At 23.1% G+C, this 22,600-nt stretch overlaps 1 protein-coding gene across 1 annotated transcript in view; it reads left to right on the forward strand.

Moving 5' to 3' along the window:
- Nucleotides 1-528: 528 nt before the first annotated feature.
- The window catches only part of Bm2889 (PDZ domain containing protein), a gene marked incomplete at both ends in the record, with an annotated part of 30,704 nt that continues 8,632 nt past the window's right edge, over nucleotides 529-22,600 (forward strand). Inside the window, 24 exons of the mRNA XM_043078490.1 lie at nucleotides 529-543; nucleotides 1,057-1,326; nucleotides 1,554-1,751; nucleotides 2,356-2,415; nucleotides 2,790-2,918; nucleotides 3,102-3,320; nucleotides 6,287-6,388; nucleotides 10,977-11,051; nucleotides 11,961-12,029; nucleotides 12,614-12,773; nucleotides 13,032-13,129; nucleotides 13,484-13,590; nucleotides 14,633-14,731; nucleotides 15,018-15,261; nucleotides 17,208-17,354; nucleotides 17,595-17,800; nucleotides 18,069-18,261; nucleotides 18,591-18,669; nucleotides 20,151-20,305; nucleotides 20,649-20,765; nucleotides 20,914-21,051; nucleotides 21,357-21,533; nucleotides 21,894-22,062; nucleotides 22,291-22,484. Of these exons, the coding sequence (XP_042934424.1) occupies nucleotides 529-543; nucleotides 1,057-1,326; nucleotides 1,554-1,751; nucleotides 2,356-2,415; nucleotides 2,790-2,918; nucleotides 3,102-3,320; nucleotides 6,287-6,388; nucleotides 10,977-11,051; nucleotides 11,961-12,029; nucleotides 12,614-12,773; nucleotides 13,032-13,129; nucleotides 13,484-13,590; nucleotides 14,633-14,731; nucleotides 15,018-15,261; nucleotides 17,208-17,354; nucleotides 17,595-17,800; nucleotides 18,069-18,261; nucleotides 18,591-18,669; nucleotides 20,151-20,305; nucleotides 20,649-20,765; nucleotides 20,914-21,051; nucleotides 21,357-21,533; nucleotides 21,894-22,062; nucleotides 22,291-22,484 (3,420 nt within the window). The remainder of the gene's footprint in view (nucleotides 544-1,056; nucleotides 1,327-1,553; nucleotides 1,752-2,355; nucleotides 2,416-2,789; nucleotides 2,919-3,101; nucleotides 3,321-6,286; nucleotides 6,389-10,976; nucleotides 11,052-11,960; nucleotides 12,030-12,613; nucleotides 12,774-13,031; nucleotides 13,130-13,483; nucleotides 13,591-14,632; nucleotides 14,732-15,017; nucleotides 15,262-17,207; nucleotides 17,355-17,594; nucleotides 17,801-18,068; nucleotides 18,262-18,590; nucleotides 18,670-20,150; nucleotides 20,306-20,648; nucleotides 20,766-20,913; nucleotides 21,052-21,356; nucleotides 21,534-21,893; nucleotides 22,063-22,290; nucleotides 22,485-22,600) is intronic.

Consider the following 22,600-nt stretch of genomic DNA (forward strand, 5'->3'; position numbering starts at 1 on the left):
ATTTTCCTTAACTAATTATGGTTAAAAAAATTTTAAAAATCAAAAATTGAAAATAATTAGTCTAAAATTTATTAACCATTAATTTTCAATTATAATCATTATATTTTGATTATAGTTGGGGGTTATTGATTATGTGATTATATTAATTGATAGCCAATGGCAATGATGATAATGGTATTGATAATAATAATGATAATCTAATTATCATAATTTTTTAGTCTATTTTGTATTTGTTGCCTATGTCAGATTGTTAAATTTTAGGTTGAATTTGTTAATTTCTTTCTTTTGTTGCTGTAACATAAAAAAAAAGAATAATGATTGATAAGTGTTATAACTATCATTGTATCATTGTGATTTATTGTACTGATAACACTTATGAATTCATTTTTTTTTTAATAGGTAAATGGTAAATCTTTGGAAGGTTTAAATCATAGTGAATCAATAAGAACACTGGTAAATAGTGGATCAAGAGTGAAGATAAAATTAATTCGTTTTCTACCTGGTTCACCTCAAGCTGAATGTCTTACAATGCTTCAAAGACAGGTAATCAATGATACTTTTATCTTTTACTCAATTATTATATTACTCATTTTTTTAGGCCTTAATTTTTTTCTATTTATTATTTTTTATTATTTCTTTAATGTGTTGACTAATTAATTAGCTAATTATTTAAATAATTAAAAATGGATTGCCTAAATAATAATAAGCAAATTAGGATCATATTGCTATATTTTTGTTGAAAGAAATAAGTTTAAAAATTAAAAGAAAAAGGTGGAAATGTTCCTATCATTCAAATACTCATAAGATTAAAAAATTTATTAGCATCTTTTATGCTAATAAACAATCTATTGCTTTAATGCTTATATCATATTGAAGTATGCTAGTTTACTTTCTTTTCTTTTCTTTTTTTTCTGAAATAATTTTGAGAGGAATAATACAAATTTTTTTTTTGTATTTAAATTGTGTGAGAGAATAACAATTCATTTATTTATTATTAATTTAACAATTAAAATAAGTTGATTGATTGATAATTCATTTTTCTTTTTTTCAACACAGGAAGCAATAACGCAAGTGATAGACGTACAAAGTACGTTACGTGACGTGGTGGCAGACTGGAAACAACGACTTGGTTGTGAGTTTGAAGTGATCAGTGTTGATTTAATCCCAGATAAATGTGAAGATGGTGGCTTAGGTATTTCGCTAGAAGGTACCGTGGACATTTTAAATGGTGCCCAGCTTTGTCCACATCATTACATTGATTCACTTAGGCCTGGTGGACCAGCTGCTTTCTCGAATGTTCTTCGTTCAGGTGATGAATTATTACAGGTACGACTATTTGTTTATCTTTTCTTTTTATTAGATGAAATCAATTATTTTCCATTAAAACAGCAGCTTTTTTACCTTTTTCATATCTAATTAATACTTCCTTTTTCATAATTCTATTTCATAAATATAATTCTTTGATCTTTTTTAAATGTTTTGTTTAATTAAATAAATTAATGGAAACATTAAATTTGTGTTTTTGTTTAAAAGAGACACGAAACTATTTACAGGCTAATGATGTAGTACTATATGGTGAATCACATGTCACTGTTACACAAGCCTTAATTAAGGCTGCAACCACCTCACAACGTGTTAGGCTTACAGTAGCACGAAAAATTCAAACTGTAAATGTATTCATGCCAAGACCTGAAGAAAGCCTTCCAATTGCTTATCCTTTATTAGCTACAACAGATGATCGTCTTGTTAAGGTTAGCTTAATTATTTTTCCCTCTTCTCTCTCTCTCTCTTTCTCTATCTCTTTCTTTTTCTTCCTAAATAAGTATAATTGTATAAATCACAATTCCTTTTGGTTTCTTATAAAAATTATTTCCTATTCAAACTTCAATCAATTCTTCATTTAATCATATTGTAAATAAAATGAATTGAATTAATTTGAATTATTTAATTATTTTTTTCACCCATACGTTCTATTGTTAATTTCAAATTAATATTTCATCTGTAATTAATGATTAGTTTATTTGAAATGATTTATTTTGTTTTTCATTTTTCTTTTATAATGTTAAACAATGCATCCTTTCTTTCTTTTTCTCTCTTTTTTGCTTTAAAAAAGAAAAAGAATTTGTAATTAATTTATTTACTTTTTTATAATTTCTCTATTTTTCGCACATTTTAATTTATGAAAAGTTTCAAATTTAAAAATTTTATGACAGAAAATTCATCGATATTAATTGATATGTTTTCGAAAATGATGTGTGTGTGTCGTAAAAACTTTCATTGATAATATATTAAATAAAAATGATAAATAATACTTAAAATCATCATTTATAAGTTTGGACAAAACTTATTTTATAGGCTAAATCAGAAAGTTGCATAACGAAAACATTAGATTCAACAAGAGCTGTATTAGAACAGGTATACAAGTTTCTTTAATTTTTTGGATTACAAAATTAAAATTTTAAATATAACCTTTAAAATTACAGAAAAGAAAAAGAAGAAGGACGAACATTTTGAATAATTAAAAAAAATTTTAGATAAACAAAAGTGACCATGAAGTAATCAATAGAAAATAATATTTGTATTTTATCACAGAACTTGTTCATTTTTTTGCTGTTTTTTTTTTTTTTTTTTTTTTCAACTTTTTACTAATTCATAATTATTTTAATTTCATAATGAGAAAAAGAAAAATAAAATGATTATTTACATTTCATATTTATTTAAAACTTTGTATTTGAATTAAAAACAAAGGGCAGAAGTGGAAAGAAATACTAATAATACATTCATTTCAGGTATCACGGCGCTTACGTTCTCGATCATTGCAACTGTTTAACGGATTAGCTATTTGGCGTTGTGTCCCATTGATAGTGCAATTGGAAAAAGATAATCGTGGCCTAGGATTTTCAATTGTTGATTATCAAGTTAGCATTTCTATCAAATTAGCATTTTTTTTTCCTTTTTTTTTTTTTAATTATAAATAAATAAGTGAATGAATTTCTATTTTTCTTTTCTTTCTGCATATAAAGAATTTAAATAATTAAAATTTATGAAAATCATTTTTAAATTTTTACAAAATTTTCATTATTAATAAATTTATTTTTCAGGATCCATTACATCCAGGACAATCTGTAATTGTCATACGATCACTAGTACCAGGTGGCCTAGCACAAGCAGATGGCCGTATAATACCTGGTGATAGGTTAATGTTTGTAAATGACGAAGATCTGTCGAATAGTACATTGGAACACGCTGTTGCTGTATTGAAGTCAGCACCTGATGGCTTAGTTCGGTTAGGTATTGCTAAGCCAATACCAATTGAAGAAGTTTGTTACTTTTTTTCTTTCTTTTTCTAATATTTTTTTAAGACAAAAAAAAATGAAATCAAAGTTTGATGGCAAAGTTTGAAAATTAAAAATAACTTTTAATCAGCTATTTATTTTATTTTTATCATTTATTTAATTATTTATCCATATGCTACATCATTATAATTTGTGCTAATATTATTGAAGTGAATTATGATATTTAATTTTTCATTATCTATGAAAATAGAAAATCAAATTTGTCATTTTAGAAGTAAAAAATTATTTAATAAATTTTGTTGGTTTATTTTTTTTCTTTCTTTTTGCTTTTTTTCTTTATACATTTTTCTGAATTATAAATTATATTTTCAAACAATTAATTTAAGTCATTTTTAACTAATTCTTCCAGTTTTTCTCTCTTACTGAATTAGAAATAAACAAAGAAAAACGCATATATTTTTTTTTATTTATCTTATCAACAATATATTCTTTCTTTCTTTCTCCCTCTCTCTCTCTATTTCTTTCTCTTTTATACTGTACATACGTGATAGACGTATAAAAATTATATCTGAGAAACGTTACATCACGTACGTGTTCATACTTTCATCGCCTTTACACCTTTGATTCATTTCTTTTAAAAAATATATGTGTTTACAAATAATTTTAAATATAAACAATTCAACATATATGTGAAATTAAAAAAAATGTCACATTATGTCACAATAATTAATCTATCGTAATGTTATGTACATTTCATTTTCATTTTTGATTTAAAAAAAGTAAATAAATAAATAAAAGGAAAATGAATTCCTAATTGCTTAGTGATATCTAATGCATTAGTGATATAAAATTATAGAAAAAGAAAAAAAAAATAAAATGAAATTCTCGAAAAATGAAATTTTGTCATATTTATCATTTTTTCTTTTAACCTACGATAATTAGAATACTGAATTAATTAATTGTAAATTGTAAATGATAAATTGGTGCTTCTTATATTTACAAAAAAAAAATTCTAAAAAAATTTTTGAAAAAAACAATCGGAATATACAAATTAACTTTTTATATAGATAATTTAATTAATTAAAATAATGAATGTATGCTTTAGATCAAACTATTTAGCTAAATTTCAGGTTTATATATTTAGGCTAGATAAACTGGAATCATTATTGGCTATCTAATCGCTTATATGAGTAAAAAGTAAATAAAATTAAAATAACTGTATCATATCTAGCAATTTTAATTAGTTAAAATTAATTCTGTATTATAATTTAAATAAAAACTATTTTCATTTAAACTTTACTTTTTCGGGCACTGAAATCTAATAAGTTCACTAATTTGAGAATTTCAAGAAAAAAATTATCTGTGTTACTTTAAAATAGTTAAAAAAATTTCAAGATTCAATATTTATAATATTTTTGATTAGCTAAAAGATTTGTAAAGTTTATAAGCTTGAAGACCTAATTTTTTATAATTTATGAGCATGAAGAAGTAAAATATTTGAAACTTACGAATCATAAATTTTACTTCTTCAAATTCATAAATCCAATGCAACATTATTGACTATTTAAATTTTTTTATTCATTTTCTTGATTTATCATAAATGTTTCATTATTTTCTCGCATTTATTTGCCAATTTAGTAGTATCTAATTTCTGAAAGTAATGTTTAATTTTTTGGAAATAGCATTTATAACAAATTTTGATCGAATTTTAACAGTGGAAAATTTATCAAAGAATACGAATGAAATAAATAATGGAGCGGAAATGATGAAAATTAAATTTGCGAAAATCTATTATAAAATTAGGATTTATTAGTTTCTGCAAATATTTGTAATACGAAATTAATCCTATTGAAAAAGTTGTCTTTCAAGATTTTTGTGATCAATTTTTCATCAAATAATCAAATGTTGTTAAGCTTTTGCCGGGAAAGATGCATAAAACATGAAATTTTTTTTCTTTTTTCAAATTATATATAAAAAATTGGAATTTGAAATCTGTAAAATTTAAGTTTTGATCTGTTTGGCAAAAAATTTTCAAAAAATTTCCAACTTTCTTCCTTCTTTCTTTTTTTTTTTATAAAATTGAAGACTTATTTGTACAGAAAAGAAAAAAAAAAACTGATAAGCATCAATTGATAAGCCAGCTATTTAATAAAGTAAATATTTAAATAAAATTTAAAAGTAAATATTTTCATTTGTGTGAGAAATTTTGTGAGTGAAATGAAATTTTTTAATTGTTTAAAATTTTGATTTATTTTAAATAGAATTTTTGATACATAAAGTAAGCAAAATTTTTTTGATTGATTTTTAATTTATTAATTAATAAATAATTAAATTCATCTCAATTAGTAATTGTATTATTAATTAAATTTTTTCTGCTTCTTCATTGTCTATCTTAAAAGAAACAAATTTTTTAGCCTTTTTCATTTTTTTTTTTTTTTTTTTTTTGCTCACCAGCAGTTTTTAAAATTATTATTAATTAGTGATAATTATTAAAATTAAATTTCATTTTTTCTTAAAGTTTCTTTTCTTGTAATTTCAAAAAAAAAAAAAAAAAAAAATTAAGACAAACATATTGAAAAAAGAAAGAAACAGAATAGAGGAGAAAAAGACAGAGCTTTGAGGGAAAAAAAGAAGAAACAAATTTAATAGATTTTGAAATAATGAAATTAATTAAAAATGAGAAATGGTAGTGCACTTTTCGATGACAATTTTCCATGACATATAAGAAGGGAGAGACAAACAGAGAGAGAGGGAGAGAGAGAGGGAGAGGGGAGGAGAGGGGAGGAAGCATTAGAAGAGGACGAATGGAAGATGACATATGTGTGTGTGTTGTTTAGTTGAGTAAGTAAAGAATGGATTTTAAACTGGAAAGTATTAGATGACTGAATAGCTAATGTAAAATTAGTTTAACTTAGACTTAAAGCTTATTTGGTTTGTTAAAGAATAAAATGAAAAATGCTTTTCCAATATTTTTTTTTGTTTCTTTCAAGTTTGGTAATGGAACAGATGGTCATTCACCACTTATTTCACGCAGCGAACGTGTACTTGCAAAAGGAAGCTCGCCACGATCACGTCGACGTCATCGTAAACAAGTGAGTGAGCTTCGTCTTTTTCCTTTTTTTTTTGTTTAATCAACAATAATGAATAATAATTAGTTTAGCTGCATGCTGCATTCAGTTGTTAAACTTGCAAATAATGAATGTAATATTTAATATTATATTTCTTTTTTTTTTTTTTGTTATGTTAAAATATAAAATCAATTATTATTAATAAATATTTTTCATTTTTTATTTTTATATAAATGAATTTTTAATAAAATTTTGCTTTCTTTTTTTTTGTAAAAAGGTAATTCATTAACAAGATGAAATAAATTAACAATGAAATGAATTAAAATATCAGCGTTAGTACTATCAATAACAGTATTAATTGTTTTATTATGAAGAATTTTACTGTAATGAAAATTAAATCAAATGAGAAATAGCATAAGTTAGAGTAATAATGCAAATGAATATATAATTTCTATTTAAATTTCGAATTAATTCATTTATTTATTTCCTAATTAAGTTGCAATAAATGGAAAATTTATTTTATTTAATGGATAAATATTTATGCATTTTAATTCTTTCCTTATCATATTTTATAAATATTAAATAAATAATTTTGATAATTATTTATATTATATGTATATATTGTTTTTCTAGTAACTTATCATATTATATATTTAATATTGTTTTATTTAAAGAAAATAGAATGCAAAAAAGTTTCATTTTTCAAACAATTATTTCTTCCTCATTCTTTTTTTTTGTTTGTTTTAGTACCATTTAATTTCAAAAAAAAAATTAATTTTTTATCCAAATGATTAATTTATGAAATAAATTTTGATAAATTGACTTCTAGCAACAACATTTTATACTTCATTTTTTTCGCACGTTATAGTTATTAAAGTGATTAAAATGCATATTTCATTAATTTTCTTAATTACTTAAGAGAAGAAGAAGGATGTCACCTGATTCTATCATCAACTTCATTTCTAATTTATTTTAAAAATATCATCGATGAGACAGAATCTTACTTGTTATGCTAAGATATCAGAATTAGATTGGACTAGGTAGATTCTTGTCTGTTATGCTAAGATATAAGGGTCAGATTATACAAACCAAAATGTTTTTTAATTAATGACGACTAGATTGAACTTCAATTAGATAGAATCTTGCTTGTAAAAAATACGAATATATGAGAGAAGTTAGACTGAATTAGGCAAAATTTGTTTATTGTTTGCTTGTACACAAACATATTAGCGATGAGAGCAAAAAATAATTTATATTACTTATTTTCTTTGAAATTTTTTCTTTTTTTTTTTTTTTTGATTATATAATTGAAAAAAAAAAAAAAAGAATTTTATGAAATTTTTTTTTGCTTATAATTGCAGCAATGAATGAAAAAGATTAAAAAAGGTTTTGTTTGAGTGATAATATAGTGTAGAAGAGATAAATATAAGCACAAAGAATAATGCACACGGATAAGCAATAAAACTTTAAAGCGATCATTTTGACATTAATTGCAATTGAAGATTTGCCACTGCGACAGGGGCAGGAAGTATACACATTGAAATTGCGTCGCTAAGGCTTTACTTTTTAAAGCTTATATTTAAATTTCAAATCTTTTACTCTTAGTGAATTCATTCAAATATTTCTTTTCATTCATATATGGTATGCATAATTTCTTTTTTTTTTTAAGTTAAGTAAATTTTTTGAAGTTTAATATATTTTTTTTTATAAAATAAGTTTATGAATGCATGAAAGGTATTAGATTGAAATTGGAACTTCATTTTGATCATTGATCATATCTTTTATCATAAATACGTCTATGTAATGATAAGTGTTATTGCAAATGAAATATATTTACCATAAATATTCAACAAATTAAGTAAATAAAATAACTAAAAAATAAAGTAACTAAAGAAAAGAAAAAAAGAATTTGCTAAAGGTATTTTTAAAATAATAAGTTAGAAGATTTACCGATAATTGATTTTATTAGCTATATAAATAGAAATAGTTAATATTTTGAATTAATTTTTAATCATTTTAAAAATTATTAGTGCTAATTTAATATTAATATAATTTTTAGTTTAGTATTTTCACTTGGCGCTTGCAAGAAATCAAAAATAATTTTTCATTTTACACATCAAATAATTCTTCTGCTATACTTAAACACTTTTTTTTTCTTGTAATTATAATAATATCATTGATTTTATTTCTTCTTAACTTGTAATAATCATCTTTTTTATATGACTTATTACATTCAAAAAGAAAAAAATAACAATTTTGTCTCGTTTTAACTCAAATTACTAATAATTTGCTTTTACTGTAATTAAGTCTCTAATTTTTTACTACGTTAAAATTAGGCCTAAAATAATAAATTTTTTCTTGAAAAAATAAAATGTCACAATTGTTTTTTTCTTTTTTTTAAAAAAGACATTAACAATTGTCTTTTGTTTGTCTCTCTTTTTTCTCTCTCTCTCCCTCCTTCTCCCCTCTCTCTTTGTTCGTCTTATAATAATTTTAAAATAAAATTTCAATGCAATCCTTCTAACATTCATCCTACTCCATAATTCGATAAATGTTTGCATTGCTTTTGCATATTTTCATAGAATATATGCATAAAATATATTTTGCATATATTTTCAATTTTTATTTTTGAAATTTCTTTTTTTCAAATGAATCATTTCTCTTATCTTTTCCTCTTTGCTTTTAATAAAGAAATTTTATTTTAGAATTACTTTAGGTTTTATTGAATATCAAAATGAAAACAAATAGCTTAAAAAGCATAGTGGAACAGATGCAATTTTCGTAGAAAAAAAAAGAAAAAATGGAAAATTTTTGTAAAATTTGTTAAAATTTACGATTTAAGATTTAATCTTTGAACAAAAGGAAATCTTCTTTTCGCTGAATTTTGATCCTTTCATAGTTTTTTTATTTTTCAATTTATTAGCTTAAAGTTTAAATTTGAGATAAGAATGTATTTATCATTCATTAATTGATGGAAAAAAACAAAATTTGTTTAAATAAATTTTTTGCAAAAATAAAATTTCGAATGAAATATAATTTTGTTTATGTACAATAGCAGTGAGAATTGTATTAGTTTTAATGAAACAATAAAGAAGCCTAGAATATAAGATAAGGTATAAAGGTGGGCCATAAGATAGGGCTGCAAGAAAGAGGATCACGAGAAAGTTTACGAGATAGGGACACGAGAAAGGTTACAGGATAAGGTCACGAGAAAGGTTATAGGACAGAGTGACAGGACAGGGTTGAGAGACAGCATTACAAGATAGAGTTACAAGGAGAATTTACAAGCTAAAGGTATTTAGCTGAAAAGTTAAAAGAAAATGATAAAATGAAAGTGCGAAAGGTATTTTTGCGCATAATGAATTTATTTTTCCCAAAATAACAGTTTGATACTGATAATTAATACTTTTTTTTGTGATATTCAGTTTTTTCTCCTTCGACATTAATTAATTTGAGAAAAATAAAAGTGAAAAAAATCTTTTTTAAAAAATTAAAAAAAAAAAGAAAAGAAGTAAAAGCAAAAAGAAAGAAACCTATTGAAATATTACATCGAAAATGCCAAATAATATTTTCATTTACATTTTTTCTCATTTAATTTTTTCTTTTTCCTTTTTTACAAATAAAGAAAAATATTTTCAATTTTCATTTCTTGTTTAAATTAATGATGAAGTGAAACAATGATGACATTATTAGTTTTATCAAATTTAATTTTTAATTAAATTGTAAACTGATTACAAAAAAAAATTTTTTTTTAAGAGAAACTTATTACGAATCCATTAAATTCGTTTATTGCTTTTCACTTTGTGATGATGAATTGATGTTTCAGTTCAATGATTATTGATTATTTAAATTGATTTCTTCTATTTCTTCTTATAGATTTCATTTTATTTGTTGAATAAATTTTTTTCGCTTTTTAGTTTTATTGAAAATTTTTTTGATTTAAACAAAAAAAAATTTTTTTGATTTAAACTTATTACGAATTAGCAAAATACTAATAATCTGATAATAAATTTTGTTTCATGAAATTTCAATCATTTTTTTTCTTAATTCATTTTAATTTTATCAATAATTAATTAGTTTTTTAATTAGCTGCTAATCAGTGCTGCTCTTATATCACACAAAAAAGTTACACTAATTAATTAATTAATTAACTGATGTTTAATGATTCATAAATATGTATCTTAATTATTGCCACTATTAATCAATTTTTTTGTTTGAAAAGTTTTTTTCTTTTTTCAAACATATGCTTTTCTCCTTTCTTTTGGCATTTGATATAAAATGCTGATATAAAATGATATAAAATTTTAATTTAAATAAATCCTTTCAAAAAAATTAGATTATATTTTTATAAATTTTTATCGTTACTTATATTTATGTTATATATATTTATGTAATTTATTAAAATACACATAATATATATGTTTAATATACAAATCAGAATTATTAATAGATTTAATTTACTAAAGAATCCATATAATTTGAATGAAATTGAAATATTTTGATGTGAAAAAGTAGTTTATTTCAAAAATTTTTCCCCTTTTTTAATTACTAATAATTTTTTCTGATTAAATTTGACTATTTTGTAATTAATTAATTTAATAATGAATTGCAGGTAGTCTCGTATACATCAAGTCAGGAAACAGTTTGGCTTGGTGCAACCGAATATCGTCGACAGTATCATTTGCAGGTTTTTCTTCTATATTTTAAATTTAATTAATTAGAAATGAAATGTCTTATTATTACTTGTATTTAATTGCATTCTCTAAGTTTATTCATTTTTGATAAATTTTTTCTTCTAAATCTTTGTTTTTCTAAAACTTTATTTTATTTTCATCAAGTTTTTTTAGAACCAGTTTCTCTTCCATTTTCCCTCTATCCCTTTTTCTCTCTTTCTTTTTTTTTCTCTCTCTCTCTTATTCTTCTCAGATTCATGATTTTACTAAATAAAAAAAGGCAAAAAAATGAAAAAAAAAAGAGAGAAAACCTTTCAAAAGATACAAACAATCATCGATATATTATACTTTTTTTTTCTCGTTGGTAAAAACTTAATTATCACATATATTTCACTATTCTTTCAGAAAAAAATAACTAATTTCCTTTTTTTTTTTTTTTTTTTGAATTTTTATTTTTTATTTTAATCCATTTAATTGTTATGAAATAAGATTGTTGTCATTATTATTGCCATTGTTATTATTATCCGTTAAAAATTTATAAGAAAATAATTATCATTAAATTAAATTATATATTTTTTGTCAAATTACAGAAAAGCTACAAATAAAAAATTTTTATTTTTTATAAATTCACAAAAGCCACTTTTCCCTTTCTTTTTTTTCTAAATTTATTCTAGAAATTTTTATTTAAACAAAAACAGAATTACAATTTCTCTGTCTCGCTCTTTCTCTCTCTCTCTCTCTCTCATCGTTTTTTCTATTTTCATTTCTTTATTTTTTTGTTTTATTACATTTATTTATACTTAAATTCAATTTCATCCTATTTTTTAATCTTTGAACAGTTAATTTCAAACTTTTTTCTTCCGTCTATTTTACTTTGCTTTTTCTCCGATTACTTTTTTTTCTTATTTCAATTCTTTTTTCAGAATTATAATCAATCTTCCGGTTCACTTACACCGTCAACACCTCGTGCCTGTAATATATCATTAAACGAAGTAAGCTTTTTTCTTTTTTTTTTTTTTTTCATTTTGTTTTTTAAATCGTTTCTTTTTCGTCTTTATGCTAATTTTTCATTAGCTATCATAAATTAAAATAACGAAGTTTGTTTTTTGAATGAAGTATTTGTTATGATAATCTTTTAAACCTATCATAAATTGAAGTAATGAAATTTTGTTTGTTTATCTCTTGTTCTTTTTTTTTTTTTTTTTTTTTTTTTTTTTGGATTAATTTCTTATTTGTTTGCTTGCTTATTAGTTGGTTATTATAATTGTTTCAGTATTTAATTACTTTTCTTTTTTCTTCATTTTATTTTATGTTATTCATTCAACTTATCAATGTAATAGTTTGTTTTATTTGATGTAATTATTATTATTGTTGTTAATTTTATTATTACTATTATTTTTTTCGTTTTATTTATTATTTTAGAATTATTTATATTTGTTTGCTTAGTAACATCCTTTTTATTTTATTTTATTTTTTCAATTTAAATGATTAGCTTAATTTTTTTACTAAATTTTACTTAATTTCCTCAATAATTTAATTTATGACTATTACTATAATTAATAATTATTTCAAACAGAGTCATTTATCGATGACCAGTTGGTCACCTTGCTCAACTCGTTCAATATCACCTTGTGGCTCACCGCTTCATCTACGTGGTTCATGGGCGTATGATATCGTCTACTTACCGCCAAGTTTGGAACGATCAATTAAAATTCAGAAAGGAGCACTTTCACTTGGTATTTTCTATTTTAATTCTTTCTTTTGTGAGTAAAACAATAAATTAGCAAATTTTTATTTAATTAATGAATTTTAGCAACAAATTAATAAAAAAAAATTATTAAAAAGAAATTAATAAGTTTTATTGTAATTAATGAGAGAAAAAGCAAATAAAACATTATGCAAAAATTTTTTCATTAAACAATTTCTGCCTTTTTTTTGATTTTTTTTTTGGTTTTGAAAAGGAGAAGGAAAATTAAGTATACATAAATTTTTAGGTATTACATTAAATGCAGAAATTGACAAAGGTATCAATGGTTGTCAGGTAAAAAGTATTTGTAGCAAAAAAGCTATTGGACGAGATGGAAGAGTTCAGGTGAAAATTTTGGTATATTTTTATAAAAATTAAAAAAAAAAAGAATCGAATATATCTAAAATAATTTTGCTAGAAAATATTAATTGAAATAAATTATATTAGAATATGTGCTGTAGAATATTGGTGATATTTTTCATTTTGATCACATCAGTTGTTACATTGGGACTATTTATTAGATTAGTATATGTAAATTAATTAAATAAAGTAAGAAAGAAATTTACGTTTGTGAATTTTTCTTCTTTTCAAAAGAAAAAAAAATAATTAAATTACTAAATTATTAAAAAAAAAAAATGAATAAAATAAATATGAAATGAATACATTTTCATTTTTTACTTCAGATATATTAATTTAAAGGTAAATGATTACATTGTAAAAGTAAATATGGAAAGTTTGCGAAATGTTACGAATTCGCAAGCACGAGCTATTTTAAAACGAACTAATCTAATTGGTACACAGTGCAAGTTTGTTTTCTTTTTTATTCTAATTAATTTAATTTAGTCATTTCCATTTCTTTTTAATTTCCAAGTTTTTTTTTCTAATTGATTTAATTTTTTAGCACTGATTTGATATCTAATATTAACGGGAATGATTTAATTCATATAATTCTTTGTTGCATTCATTTTCAGATTATCGTTTTTCTTCTTTCAAATTTTAATTCTCTCTTTTCAATTCCTATCCACAATTCTCAGCACTTGTAAGATGTAATTGAAAACTTTTGAAAACATCAAAAATTCATTAATTTGTATTTTATGAAATGAATAGTAATTTCAGATTAATTTTTCTAACAATTTATAAATTTTTTTTTTACAATTTTGATTAGTTTGCTTCTTTTGATATTAATTAATTCTATCATATGCTTTAGAAACAATTCTACACTAAAATTTAATGAGTAATTATGAAAATATTTCAGTTTTATTTTATTAGCAATTTTATTTTAAAATATTTCAACTTTATTTTATTAGCAACTTAATCTCGAAATATTTTCATCTTATTTTATTGGCGATTTTATTTAAATATTTCGATTTTATTTTATTATTGATTTTACTTTAAAATATTTCGATTTTATTATTTTATTTTGAAACATTTCGATTTTATTTTATCAAGTATTTTATTTCAAAATATTTCGATTTTCATCTTCAAAAAAAAAGGGAAAAAACAGAGAAAAATTGTTCGTAATTTTTAACATTGTTTCAATCAAATTTAATTAAAGAAAAGAAACAAATAAAACGAAAAGCATTAGCAAACAAAAAGAATAATTAATTAACAAACAAACGATCATTTGATATTAATTTTTTTTTAAAAAAAAAAGTGAATTTGCTATTTCTTATCAGTTAGCTTATCAGAAATAAACAAAATAATTTTTGAATCATTTAACTTTTAATAACTGATAACAATAATCACTTAAAAATTTAATAGTAAATTTTATTCCTTTCATAATCAAAAGTATTTTATTTCCTTTCAACCAATTTGATTAATTATTATTTTTTTTTTTTTTTTTTGCAGTATAACTTATATTACTGCTTCCGATGCAAAAATTTGGAAAGAAAAGTATCATCATGAAATGGATTATCAATTGCCTATTGTTAATCGACTTTCACCAAAGTAATTTAATTCAATTTTTTTGCTATTTCTGTTTACGCAGTTTAAATGCTATTTGTTTATTTCAGTTTAAATAAGATTCTTTTTGCTGTCTCGCATAAAAGAAAAAAATAAGAAAGATGAAAAGAAGGAAGGAAAAAAAGAAGAAAAAAAACGAAAAGAAGTATAAATTAGAAAAAATCATTTATGTGAACTTTTCCTCTCTTTTTTAGCTTTTTTTTTTGGAAAAAATTATTTATTATTTATTTGTTTGTTCATTATTTATTTATTTATTTATTTTTGATTTCAGAATTTTTCCAAAATTCTATCGTTGTTCATATTATGATGAGAAAGCGATGATGATAGATATGGAACAACAACAACAACAACAACGACAACAACAGCAACAACAACAAGATGATGATGATTCATTTGATAATGATATGCTTATTTCCGCATCATCTGATGTGTCATCAATGATGAAAAAAGGATTAAATGATGATATTGTAAATGGTGGAAAATTAATTGAAATTTTTGTTTACAATCTTGTTGAGGTAATATTTTAATTAATATTTTTTTTCTTTTCTTTGATTTATGACTTAATTATTTGATATTAATAATAGTAATAAATAAAACAAATGATAATAATTAATAGCAATAATATTTAAACTTATAATAAATTCTTGTATTAATTTCAGTAAATTTTTGAGTATAATTTCAATAACATTTCAAATATATATATGCAATAAGTTTTAGGCCTAAAGGATTTGTTATCAGTTATTATAATTGAGTTGAAATTTCTTTAATAAAATTATTATACATGAGGATCTATTATTTACTCTTTTTTCACCTCTCTCTCTCTCTCTCTCTCTCTCTCTCTCTCCACTCTTTCATTTTCTCTTCTCTTATAAATAAATTTAAATTAAAAAAAAAAAGAAAACAATTTTCATATGGGATATCTGGGAGCGAATAATCAACGATTGGTATTAATCATATTAAAATTCTTTTTGGTAATTATTGTAATTATTCATTCATTTTTATCGTTGTTAGAAAGTTAGGAGATGAAAATTTATTTTTTAAAAAAAGCAAATTTTTGAGCGATCTAATTTTTTCTAAAAAAAAAATTGTGAAAATCTGAATTTAATTTGTACATTTAACAAATTAAATTTTATTATTTACAGGAAAATGGTATATTATCTTTAAAAAATGAAAATAAGTTATAATTTAATGTAGTTTTGCTATATAAATTTTATTCTAAATATCTACAAAATGTTATGAAATTAATCAATTAATGTTGTAATAATTTATTAAAAATTAGAAAACAATTTAATAGTATCTGTATTTTAATTTCATTTTTGCTTTTGTTTTTTATCAGAAATTGTATAAATAATAATATGCGAAATTAAAATTGTTCTTTTTAATAGCGTTTAATTTCTTACTTTAATTAAATAATTTCTTGAAACTAAAAAATAAAACTCGGATTTCTTAAAATAAAATTATTTATGAAAGATGCTAAGTTTTTTGGTTAAATTTTTGCATAATTTATTAATAAATATTACTCTTCGTTACTTTCTTTTTTTATTTCATTCCGCATTCCAATCAAATTTCAATTTCGTAAAAAATTAAGTCCAATAATATCGAATCTATTTTCTTTCCATTTTTTCTTCTTACTCCAACAGTAAAATAAATAATATCCAATTAATTAATTTTTTAATTACAAATAATATAGTAATTAATGTGTTTAGCTAATATATTTAGGAAAATAAAAACAAATTTAAAGGAAAAATTGAGTAAAACAAGTCAGTTATTTCTTTTTCTTTGTTTTTTAAAATTATTTGTTATTTATTATTTTTTCTTTATAAATTTTGACAAACAAATTTCCTAATTTTTTTTTTTATAAGTTATTATTATTTTTTTGTTTTAATGATTTTTATTTTGTATAAATATATTCATAATTTTCTTAAAAAAAAGTAGAAAAAAATTTGTTATTTACTTTTTCCTATTAACAGTATGAAATTATTTACTTTTTTAAAGGCCTAATTGGCTTGTTGACTTTATATTCATGGGCCATAATAGGAAGATTGACAGTAAGTATAAGCATTCTAATGCTCAAATTGTCAAAAATGATTAAATTCAAAATTAACATTTGATTTTGGTGGTGTGATGTGGCCTAGTTTATATATTTTTTAGTAAGAGTCAAGTGAACATTTGTCATTTGTTCTCTCTTTTTATCTATTCTTTTAGTATGTTTTTTTAAAAAATTATTTTAAATTATAATATTTTTGTTCATTTTGTTCCTCACACTCAGATATTTAACTTTTACAAAATGTTTAATTTAAAAATGCTAAAAATGACATTAATATGGTTGATTTTTCGAATTTTACATTAAATTTCAAGTTTTTTCTTTCGCTTACTTTTCACTTTTTTTGATTATTATTATTTTTTTTAATTCCTGAGAAAAAAAATTGAATATTTTAATTTAATAAAATATCATTTTTAGGCAATTTTAAAAGATATATGGCTGGAATTATTAGCTTCTGAGCATTTACCAAAAGCGATAAATTTAAATTTGTCGGGAAAGGAATTCCAATCATCGTTGTTGAGTGAATTAATCGAAGCAACACCGTCTACAAGTGCTGCACCGCAAGTAATCCGATTTTTCTTCTTTTTTTTTTTTTGTAATTTAATCGATGACTTTCCGGAATTAATAAATTCTGAATTCTTTCCAATATTTTATAGAAATTTTTATCCCATCAATCAGATTTAATCGGAAATTTTATACAATTAATAAATTTTGAATTGTTTCCATTATTTTATAGGATTTTTTATCTGTCAATCATTAATTCTTGAAAAAAAAAAAAAAAAAAAGGATTTTTATATATTTTAGATTCATAGGCAGTCAACATCATTCAAACGACGACAAGATTCTTTGGAAAATTTACATAGAAAAACGGATCAGGAATTAATTAGTGATAAAATTTCCGGTTCATTCTTAAATGAAACAGAATTCGAAAATGGAAAGAACGATTCATTGATATTAGTGAAAGAGAAAAATTGTGAAATGAATAGAAGGATAAATGATACCATTGATGGGTATTCGTTTACTTTTTGCTTTATTATTAGAAAATTTTATTCACTCTCATTAATCTTTTTTTTTTTTTCATTATTTCTTTAAAAAGAAAAAGATATTAAAATTTTATTATTCTTTACTATCTTTATAAAATTTCATTTATACATTAATTTGATGACATTTTTTAATTTTGTTTTTTGATTTTTTTTTTTTAGGAAAAAAGGAAGGAATTGAAATATCCAATAATTTGAATTATATGTGTATTTTTTTTCACTTATTTTCATTATTAAGGTGGCAAAAAAAGTCAGCAACTCAAATATCTGTTGGTAGCAAAAATGTGGAATGTGAAAATGAACAATTAATTATCAAAAATGAAATTAAACGAAATAGTTTAATTGACGCTGAATTAATTAATCCATCAATGGCAACAATTTTATTGAATGATTCATCCGTAATTTCACCTGTTTCATCTGAATTAAATCTGGTGCTTTTATTTATTTATTTATTTTTTTTTTTTTTTTTGTAATTTTTAAATTCTTTTATTTTTTTTTTTTTCTTTTCTTTGCATTTTAATAATGGCAAATGAAATTTCAAAATAGCTATTCATTTGTAGTTGGAATGTTAGAAGACTATTTATTATTAATTTTCTTCCAATAGTATATCCACTTCAACGATTTAGTATTTCTAAAAAATAATATAAAAAGTTTAACTAAAGTATGCATTTAACATTTTGAAAAGGTTTTACTTATAATTTTATTCCTTTTAAAACTTTATTACTGAACAAAAAAATTTAACAATGATCACTTTTTACAGTCAGAGAAGTCAAATCGTTTCAAAATTTGGGGTCAAACAAGAACAGTTGTGCTACATCGTGAACCGAATCAGTCATTCGGTAAGTTTAGAAAAATAAAAAATACCTTAAAAAAGTAAAATATCCATTAAAATAGAAAATGTATAGTCAACAATACGTATAATTTAGAAAATGGATGTACAGTCTAGGACGTATACTCTAGAATATGTGTAGTGTGGAACACGTATGGTACAACACGTATACTCTAGAATATGTGTAGTGTGGAACACGTATGGTACAACACGTATACTCTAGAATATGTGTAGTGTGGAACACGTATGGTACAACACGTATACTCTAGAATATGTGTAGTGTGGAACACGTATGGTACAACACGTATACTCTAGAATATGTGTAGTGTGGAACACGTATGGTACAACACGTATACTCTAGAATATGTGTAGTGTGGAACACGTATGGTACAACACGTATACTCTAGAATATGTGTAGTGTGGAACACGTATGGTACAACACGTATACTCTAGAATATGTGTAGTGTGGAACACGTATGGTACAACACGTATACTCTAGAATATGTGTAGTGTGGAACACGTATGGTACAACACGTATACTCTAGAATATGTGTAGTGTGGAACACGTATGGTACAACACGTATACTCTAGAATATGTGTAGTGTGGAACACGTATGGTACAACACGTATACTCTAGAATATGTGTAGTGTGGAACACGTATGGTACAACACGTATACTCTAGAATATGTGTAGTGTGGAACACGTATGGTACAACACGTATACTCTAGAATATGTTAGTGTGGAACACGTATGGTACAACACGTATACTCTAGAATATGTGTAGTGTGGAACACGTATGGTACAACACGTATACTCTAGAATATGTGTAGTGTGGAACACGTATGGTACAACACGTATACTCTAGAATATGTGTAGTGTGGAACACGTATGGTACAACACGTATACTCTAGAATATGTTAGTGTGGAACACGTATGGTACAACACGTATACTCTAGAATATGTTAGTGTGGAACACGTATGGTACAACACGTATACTCTAGAATATGTTAGTGTGGAACACGTATGGTACAACACGTATACTCTAGAATATGTTAGTGTGGAACACGTATGGTACAACACGTATACTCTAGAATATGTTAGTGTGGAACACGTATGTACAACACGTATACTCTAGAATATGTGTAGTGTGGAACACGTATGGTACAACACGTATACTCTAGAATATGTGTAGTGTGGAACACGTATGGTACAACACGTATACTCTAGAATATGTTAGTGTGGAACACGTATGGTACAACACGTATACTCTAGAATATGTATAATCCAGAAAACATATAGCTCTACAATATATATAAAAATAAAACACGTGAGAATACTTGTACTAAACTTTTTACCGCTTTCTTTACTGCTAACTAATTATGTTCTATATGATATGAGATTAAATGATCAAATAACATTTTTAAAATATTAAATTGGTCGATTTTTTTTTTAAGAGAGATTTTTTAAATTTTTAAAGAAATTAATTTCAGGTATTAGTATTGTTGGTGGACGTGTTGAAGTTAGTCATAAAAGTGGACAATCTGGTACGACGAGTACCGTTTCTGGTATTTTTATCAAATCAGTCCTACCAAATTCACCAGCTGGTCATTCTAATATGATGAATATGGGTGATCGAGTAATTAGTGTAAGTAATTTAAAAAAAAATAATTTAAATTCATTTACAAAAGTGAATAATGATTATTGGTTAAAATGAAATAGAATTTAAAATTGAGAGAAAAAGGTGAAATGGATGAGGAGATTAAAATTTGAAATCAAATGAATGTAATTTTAACTTAAATTTAGTAAGTTAAGGAGAAAAAACAATGACGAATAAGTAAAATTAACTGAAACGATGATGATAAACAAAAATAAAAAAATATATTGGTAAATAAAAGTAAAAAATATTAATGATAAATAAAAATTAAAAGAGAAGAATTAAAATTAACTTGAAATAATAAAATTATCCTTAATACTATTTTAATTTTTAGGTAAATGATCACGATTTGCGTGAAGCTACACATGAAGAAGCAGTTCAGGTTATCAAAAATGCTAAGAATCCAGTGAAATTTGTTGTTCAAAGTCTTCATAGTTTTCCATCACAATCAGTACAATTATTTTATTATGCATTTTATTATTTTTAAAATTTAGCCAAAAATAAAAAAGCAGAGATTGAAAATTTTATTACAAATTGCATTTTTACCAAAAGCATTTTTTTTTTTTTGTTAGCGAAATAATTTGAATTAAATTTAAAAGGATGATATTAATGAAGAGAACGATGAAGAAAGAGAAGAATGTGAAAAAAATTTGACTAATTGGCAAAGTGAGATGGATGAATGTGATAATTCAGGTAGTAACACAGAAGCATTCAATATTTTGGATAATTCAACTAAGGTATTAACTCTTTTCTAAAAAACATAAATATCTAAAACTTTAATAAACATTTTGTAAATTTTATTTTAATGCTTGAAGCTAAGAAAAAAGTATGTATGCATTTTTTTGGTATACACATAGATGCTTTTTTGTCAATTTATTAAATTAAATTGTTATTTATTAAATTAAAATGATTTTTTACAAAATTTGAATTCCTAAAAACTTTTATTTATACTTATTCGTTGTTTATATTTGCTTTGAAAAGAAACAAAAAAGAAAGAATGTTCAAGAGATTTTGTATGAGTTATTTATTGATTTCCCATTAGGATAATAATGCGCAAATGATCACTGATGAACTATCATCATATGGCGGAAAAATGATAACAATTGATGAAACACCGCGAAGAATAAGCGTGGCATCAAAATTTGAATCAGAAGGAAAGAATCAATTTGAATTTGATAATACATCTAATGTTATCACGAAAACATCAATTAATATGAATGTAAGTTTCTACTAAAATATTTCATTTCCTAAAAAAAGAAAATGTAAACAAATAAGAAAAACGAAAGATTTATATCGGGGAATGGTGAGAAATTATAATAAATTAATTTATAATTAATTATACAACTATAATTTATTGCATTGAATTTAATTCTTAATTTCCTTTTTCTAATCTCATATAAATTTGTGTTTTTTTTTTTTATTTATTTTGTAATTGTTTTTTTTGAAAATTATTTTTAGAGAAACATTTCATTGATGTATTGCTTTATATAAAAAAGACTTTTTTTGGATAATATTTCTTCCAAAGTTCATTTGATGTTTATTTTTCGGTTTTCTTTCTTCTTTTTTTTTTCATCTTCAGGAGGAGAAATTTGAAGGAATGAAAAGTTTGGAACAGAATCAAACAACAATGGAATCAGGAAATATGAATGATACAACAAGACGACATGGAATTGATCCGGATAGTGCAGCTGCGTTACCAAAACGTGCTAATGATCCGGAAGAGGAAGATCAATTCTTTTATACAAAAGGTTCTTTTCTTTTTAAAAAATTATTTTCAATTTAATTTTAATTTAATATAAAACTAATTCTTTACTTTCTTCTTTTAACAATTTTGAATAATGCTGAAAAAATATTCTAATACATTATTGAAATAAAACTTTTTGTCCGGTTTTAATACGTATTTAATGTGTATTAACATATTACATTTTATATATGAATAATTATCTGTTAATATGTATAATTTGATATAAATTTAGATAAGATAAGTCGGAAATATGGTAATTTATTGGGTGATACGATACTGTTAAAGTTGGATAAGCTACCACGTGGCGGTCTTGGCTTATCGCTTGCAAGTAATCATGATCATGATCATGATCGGATGAATGTTTTAGTGGTTGCAGTTAAATCTACCTGTCCATTATCAGTGAAAATTGGTGATGAATTACTTGAGGTGTAATTTTTTTGAAAGAAATATGATAAATGAATGAATGTTGTCAGTGATATGGAAAGAAATTAATGATTTAAATTTATGATGAAAAATTTTCATTAAAATTATAGGAGGAAGGG

This window comes from Brugia malayi (assembly GCF_000002995.4).
Source record: "Brugia malayi strain FR3 genome assembly, contig: Bm_v4_Chr2_contig_001, whole genome shotgun sequence".
NCBI lineage: Eukaryota > Metazoa > Nematoda > Chromadorea > Rhabditida > Onchocercidae > Brugia > Brugia malayi.